The following is a 7780-nucleotide window of genomic DNA, read 5'->3' as shown; positions in this document are numbered from 1 at the left end:
CTACTTTTATGTCCAATCTTTAACTCAAATGTGGAAGGGGAGGAAGGCAATTATTAGCCACTTAGAAGCTACCACTTGGTGAGCAAGAGCACCACTAGCTAGGATATTCCACTTAGGAAAGCTATCTCTTTAATTAGTTCACTACTTCACCAACATACTCTAATATTTTCTTTTTCAATTACTTCAATCTTTTATTTTTTCCTTTGTTCTTACTGATATATTATCATAGGCATTAAAGAAGTCCCTTGAGGGTACTATGAACATCCCAAACACTTATCTTTTGTGTATAACAATAACAAAAATGGTTACTCATCAACTATTTATATGAGTATTTAGCTTTACATAATTATATACATGCTATTTGTTTTAAATTCCATTTTCATGAACAATCTCAAAACTACAATTGCCTTGAAAAATTAAGATTTAACACACACACACACACACACACACACACACACACACACACACACACACACACACACACACATATCTACAATATGGAAAAGTCATCCTCAAGGCCATCTAATTCCCCTCTAAGATGATGTTGTTGGATGATCAAGAGTGACGCCGTGGCTGTGAAGCTGGACTCTGATAGCATGTTTCCGATTAGCCCTAGCTCTGGGCATTGGTTCCAATCATTTAGCCCCCATGTCAACATGGAATTCACCCTTTCCCCACCTTGCCCTACCACTAGTAGTGTGTACTGCTTCTCCAATGATTGTAGCGTGAAGTAGGTGTCCATGGAACTCACCAGATACTTCTCCGTGTAGGACACATGCTCCCCCACAACGTGCCTCTCATAAAACTCGGCAAAGTACTCATCGTCCAACCTTACCTCCTTCTCCAACTCTGCGGCACTGCCCGTGTCCACCCTGCACTTAAAAATGCGAGTTCTCAAGGAAAGGGTGGTTTCGCTAGTGTCCATCATGAACCTAAACACTGTTAGTTTCACTCCAGGGTGTCGTGCTATGCGCCCAACATATGCAAGTGCTTCTCGATCGTCTTTTCCACCAATGAAGATAAGCGCCACTTGAAGACACGTCAATTTTGATATCTTGTTTATTGAACTGAAGCCACGATCCACAAGTATTCCCACCGAGCATGGCGGGTTTCGCAACACCTGTTAGATTAATTCAAAGATGGATTTTATGAGAGAAGATTATGCAATATTAGGGTTTGAGTTTTGGGGTCAAATATTGTATTTTATGTCTTCATATTTAAGTTTTGGCATACATTTAACCTCTTAAACTTGCAAAGATAAATGTTGCACTTTCCTTCCTTACCATTAAAATTGACTGGCGAATGTTAGTTCACTTGACAAACTCATGACTAGGACCTTGTAATACTTTTTTCTCCCCCTAAGTCAAAGAAAAAGAGGCCACAAAACACCTTCAACTATAATTTATCTTCTCTTGCATTTGCTACATGTTTATGAGAAATTATAAAAAGTGCATGTCTATCTCTCCATGTGTTCGTGCACCTCTCAATTAAATGTGAGAAATATGCAAGGTGAGTCCCACTCATGATGAGCATAATGTCAAAGAAAAATAAGCATAATGTCAAAGCGTGACTTACAAAACATGTGACTCACATCTAAATAAGAGGTACATAGATGCATGGATGACAAGAATTTTCTATAATTTTCCTATGCATACAAACTCAACATGACTTCTTTTGCCTCAACGTGAAGTTCAAATTATGGACATTTTGCCACTTACAGGAACAATAAAGTAATTTATTAGATCCAGTCACAAGTTTATCATTGAATATTTATTAGCCAACTTTTTGATGCTTAAGAAAATAGCTTTTTCTGTTTGGTTATAAGTTCAAGAAATAAAATGTCAAGCTTAAAATATTGGGAATTGATGTGCAATTCAATTAATTAATTTTGTAATCAATCCTTTTTAAAATGAAAATATTTAATTGTGTTAAAGTGGATAAAATTTAATACAAAACATGCATATTGAGTTATGTCGACATTAATCAACAAAGATGCAAATTTAAAGTATGATAAATACCAATATATTTTTATAGTTGAGCTATGGATTGTATTTGTAAAGATTTGGATAAAAAACAATATAAATTTTTACTACATTTTACACAAATTCAAGCTTATGTCTCAAAATCCAAGCTCTGAAACATATAATCATGCACTGCATTTGATTCAAGATTCTCCTAGGGTGAAATTTTTAATTCTTAGAATTATAGTCTAGATTTGAATTGTGTGGATTTAGAAAAAGTTCAGAAAAATTTGTACTCCATTTTGGGTAAGTCCAAGTAAGTTCAAATCTAAATCCTGAAAATTATGTTCCCAAATATAGGATAAATTTGTGCTATGATCAACAATTACACCTTAATCCAAATTTGTGCTATAGATTTAGAACTTGGGTCTATACATATAATTTTTAAACCATTTTCCCTAAATCTATTTAATTAAAATACATACACATAGCAAATTATGTGTTGACGCCTAAATATACCTAATAAGTTCTCCTTATTTTATACCTTAATCCAATTAAATTCATGTAAGGCACTGCACCTACACACACAAACCCATGCACATTGAAAAAATTTATCATAGGCATGCAGGTACGTACTTTTGGATTTGGAGTGTGTGAATTGGTACGTACCCGACGATTGACGTTTCGAAACCCTGGCCGGTTATCGTCAAGTTTCCGATCAGACGACTGAATTCTGTGGAAGGGCAATATTATGAGGGAAACCATCAAGTCCTTGGCCAAAACGCAGATATCCTGGTGCATGGTGGCCATGGTGGAGACCGCGAGCATGCGGCGGATGACGATGCCGCCTCCAGTCTCCTCCACGTAGTCTTGGAACTCGTGGGTGATTTGCTTTCTCATCTCGGTGACGGAGAGGTCGGACATGGCGGCGGCGGCATCTTCGGGTGCGGCCCTGCCGTGGACCAGCGTGGCGGCGACGCTGTCAGTGAGCTCAATCATGTCGGTGACGTAGACGGTGGTGCCGGGGTCGGCGGAGGTGCCGCGGGAGATCTCCGTGAAGTTGATGGAGGACGGAAGGTTCTCCAGGCCGCGGAGGCAGAGGAGCATGCGGAGCTCGTTGGAAGGCTCAAGCCATTGGAGAGTCATTCTTTGGACGGAGGAGCGTTTGCGGGCCCGGCGGACCAGGTAGGTTATGAGGAATGGGATGTAGACGACGCTGCACACGATCACCAGTACCATCGCCATGGCGCAGATTGCGTCTATGCCTAAGTTCTGCAGTGTGCAGGTAGTTCTTGAAGGATAAGCAACAATATGGTTTTTTTTTTTTTTGTGGGGGAGTTAAAAAAAAATCTACCATGTACCAAACAAATTAATAAAGAGAATATTTTAATTTTCACTTAAAAAAAATCTACCATGACGTCAAATAATTTAATAAGGGAGAACCGAGTTACTTGTAAGAAATGGTGGGTACCATCAAATCATACTTTTATATACTAATAAGGATAATGTGGCAAAACATAATTGATGCATTAATTAAGCAAGTATGTGAGCTTGTGAGTGTAGGAAACGGCGAAACTATTAATTATATTAGGTTGCCTAATTGAGTCATATTTTAGATGATTAATTAAAAATACTTAAATTTAATTTGTGTCATTATAAGACATTAAGTGTAATATATTCAATATCAATAAAGTATGCATGCACTAAAATTTAATTACCCAAACTAAAGGATTTGATTGGTTTTCTAGAATGCACTAATTAATTAGGTATGATACATACCAGAAATTATATAGGAAACTCGTTTTTTTACATATTCATGTGTCCATAGTCCCTAATCAAATGGGTCTCACTTAGTGTCATACGTTTCACATTAAATAATAGGTAGATGAACAACGTAAAAGGCATTACAGGTCCTCTGTACAATTTCTCATATGGTAGCCCCTAATCTATCTAATTAATAATTTCTAGTAAGGAATTGAAAGAGAAATTAATTAAGAAAGATAAAGATAGAGAAAATGATTGAGGTAAGGTGTATATACTGGATCTAACATGATTTCGCCATATGAGAGAACGATGTTCTTTTTTAAATCTTTCTTCTGGCACATTTTAGAAACCCCTTCTTTCGTTGTTTTTCTTTGGAGCCACATTATTTGGAAGGCCAAAATTCCTTGGGAAACCCATATGATTTCGCCATATATGTGTATGTATTATAACCAAATTATGTTGTTCTTTAATGCACAATAAAATTATATTATATTCAATGTATACATTTTGTATACCTAATATTTTCTTCGAGATAATATATACATATTATGTGCGGGGTATATATAATATTATAAAGGCTTACTTACTTCGGTGGCCACAAGTGCAGCGTAGACATGAGGATGGCCCTTGACAGCGAGAAACAAGCCAATGGAACCAGACTCCTTCCAATGCATACCCAACAGCATTTTCCCCGCAAGCAATGCTCCCAGCACCTTCCCCACCACCACAATCCCCACCATCCCAAACGCCTCACCCCAAAAGTGTCTGTGCCAACTCCCCCACGGCTTCTTCCCGCTGGCCATCCCTATCATCTCCAGCACCTCCCAAAACTGCACCATCCCCCCCGTGCTGTCCGCGAAAAAGAACTTCACCCCCAACCCCACGTTCACGAACACGATCGGATACAACACCCTGCTCAGTATCAACTCAAGCTTCCTCACCATTATCTTCGACACCCTCCCCTCCCTCGGCAGAAACAGCCCCGTCATGAACACACTGTAGGGTAGCACTAGCTTCATGGCCGTCAGCCACACGCATATGATCCCCACGAACGCCACCGCCAACACTAGGTGGTTCTCCCTCATCGGCCCCCCGGGTGGGTTCTTCTGGTTCACCCAATTTATCAGAATGCACCCCACCTTGTACGTGAACATCACTTGGATGAGCACCCCACACACCACCCCCACCAAATCCTCCTTCTTGCACGAGCATATGTACCCCAGGATCATCAGCAGGTTCGACAGTAGGTCCGAATGCATAGCCGCGGCCACCGTGAACCGCCCGATGTCTGATTTCCCGATCTTCAGGTCCGTGATCATGCGCGTCAGCAGCGGGAACGCCGTGCTAGAGAGCTGCACGGAGGTGAGGAACTTGGTGGACCGCGTTGGTTGGAGGATTTGGTCTGGGTACCGCCGCGAGTTCTCGCTAAAAGCCTCCACGGAAAGCGCGGCGGTGTTGTTCCAGAGACGGAGGCCCGGCGTGAGGGAAAAGGCCAAGATGAAGGAGCTGAGCATCGCGGCGTAAGCCATTTTGGCTTCACGGGGCGGTCGGCGGAGGAGGGTTAGAGGGTCCATTTCCAGACCTAGAGTAAACATGTACCCTATCATCCCACACTGGCTCAACACGTTTACGAACAACTTTAGTTGATCTCCTCGTTCGCGGTAAAAGCTTGTGTCCAGCAACTTCTCGTAAAGCCCTGTCCCTACAACAACTAAAGATACCTGTATGTGCACGCCAGGCATGCATGCAGATCCAGGAATTAAATTAACGTACTTACACATATAAAATGAGAGAGAGACAAGGGAGGGGAGGGGGAGAGAAAGAGAGACTCACAATAATCTCAGAGATCATACGAGGTTGTGACAAACGCTTTAGGAGTGCATGAACAACGTTGCAGGCGACCACAACTCCCAGTATAAAAAGGAAATATGCTGCTATGCTGATGACACTCACTTGCACATTCTCGTTGTTTTGAATTTCGCGAATGCCCATCTTGTTTCCTTCTTTCTCTTCTCGATCTGATACGTACAGAGGTGGAGGGAGGTAGAAATTAATTAATAGATGCTGATCGAGTAAGCAGTGTAATTTTAATTATCTGCCAAGTTTATGAAAAGAGTGTTTTTTTGTTTTTTGGTTTTTCAACTAGTTTGTTGATGAGGCTGTTTATTTTTGTGATTGAGAATTTTTGGCGCGGACTTTGGGCCAAGTCCTATCATATAATGACCATCCACATGGTCAAATCTTCTCCAACGTCCCTTTCTTTTCTCCATTTTTTCTTGCTAATCACGCATCAAAGACACTCAATAGACTCATCTTGATTTATCTGCACGGAAAAATAAAAATAAAATTATTTTTAATATCGTGTGCAGCTGTTCGAGTAATCAAAATGTTCAAATTAATTAAGGGGAAATATTAGATTGAATGGCTAAAAAGATTATTAATTTTATTTAATTTATTTTACACGCATGCATGAGTCATCAATCGAGGATAATAAATCAAATATATCTCTTTTAAAATTTTACTATCTCATTTCAAATATCTGAATTTGAGATCTATGAATGCAAAAGAGAAGGAAAGGAAGACAATATCATTTGGGCAATTAATGCAGGTCTTGTCAAAATGTTCTCCAGCATATATCAGTCCAAGCATATATAACACCACTTTAATTAGCTATTAGATGAAAACTCAATGACTTCTAATAGGGTGTGTGTCTATGTATATATAAGCCATTGGCTACTAAATACCAGCTACTAAAGTTATTATACAGCAACATTTTTTTAAAATTTTATTTTACATAAATATTTTTTCACTCCATTATAATTTAAGGAGAATTCTTTTCTTTTGGCACAAGACAAATCTTGCATGTTTTGCATATGCAAAATAAAGGCAAATTAAACCTAAGTATTTAGGATGTAAAAACACTAGATTTATCTTTTAAATATCATCCTCTCTTTTATTCATTGTTTTATATTGTTGTACTATATACGTACTACAATATCATAAACTAATGACCTCAAGATTATAGAGTCCCCCTATTCTAATCTATTGAAAGTTGAAACATTTTCGGGTCAAGGAGAGACAGATTCAGGTTTTTCTTTCACTCTCCACACCTGTTTCATTTTGACCTATTTCCTTTTGAACGAACAATCAAACTTGGGATGTCCCTTCTTTTTACATAAAACACAATAGGTATGAGTATAAGGACCGGAGGAGGTACTAGCATAATAATCAGACTCTCTCACGAAGTACCCAATGTACAAATTTTTCTTCTTTGTATTTCTAACTCCATTATATCCAATACCTTCCTTATCTAAGGTTACCTTCTGTGAACCTAATAACTTATTAAAGTTGTTCTTACCTCTAGTGAAGGTGTAGATGATCTTAACTTGGTCTTCTACTTTCTTTTCCAGATCTTGCATTTTTAAGTTCTTAAAACATTTGCAAACATCTTGTAATTTAACAAACTCTTTAGTCATGTTGTTTGTTTTACATTTAAGTTCTGCAATAAGATGATCTTTATTATTGTCATTTGAAGATTGAGATCTTACTGCATTCAATTCTTTTTTTTAATTTTTCATTCTTGTTTACTAACTGTTTGATTTTAAAATCATTTTCTCTTTCAATAAGAACTTTAGACTCACATTCTTTCACACAGGTCTCATACTTGTTTTTCAAAGCAGTATACATTTTATTAACTTTAATAAGTGACTTATGAATTCTAACATATTCAATTTGTAATTCTTCATAAGTAGGCAGACTTTCACTATCAGAGCTATCATATGATTCATTATCAGATGCATCATTCAAATCAACACATGAATCATTACCAAGGTTATCTAATAACGTAGGAAGAGACGAGTTTACCTCATCGTCAGTTAGAGCTATGAAGCATTGTTTGCCTCCTTCAAAATCTATAGAGCTTAAGTCACAAGGAGTGATTGCCTTTTCTTGCATAGTTGCTCCATATCTCCTTTCAAATTCCTCCCATATCTCATTTGCACTATTACATGTCATAACCTCACAGAGAATATTAGTATCTAAAGCATGCAGCAAGG

At 38.3% G+C, this 7780-nt stretch overlaps 1 protein-coding gene across 1 annotated transcript; it reads right to left on the bottom strand.

Annotated features, from left to right (window-relative positions):
• Window positions 1–490: 490 nt before the first annotated feature.
• Window positions 491–5717, bottom strand: LOC131153890 (cation/H(+) antiporter 28). Its single transcript, XM_058106338.1, has 5 exons — window positions 5559–5717; window positions 5165–5446; window positions 4313–5095; window positions 2631–3233; window positions 491–1120 (listed from the first exon to the last, which is right to left on the bottom strand). Exons 1-5 carry the CDS (start codon window positions 5715–5717, stop codon window positions 491–493), a joined length of 2457 nt encoding a protein of 818 aa, XP_057962321.1.
• Between the last annotated feature and the right edge of the window lie 2063 nt (window positions 5718–7780).

Source organism: Malania oleifera, chromosome 4 (assembly GCF_029873635.1).
Source record: "Malania oleifera isolate guangnan ecotype guangnan chromosome 4, ASM2987363v1, whole genome shotgun sequence".
NCBI classification, from domain to species: Eukaryota; Viridiplantae; Streptophyta; class Magnoliopsida; order Santalales; family Ximeniaceae; genus Malania; species Malania oleifera.
Note: the sequence above shows the minus strand (reverse complement) of the source record. Positions and strands in the feature narration are given on the sequence as shown.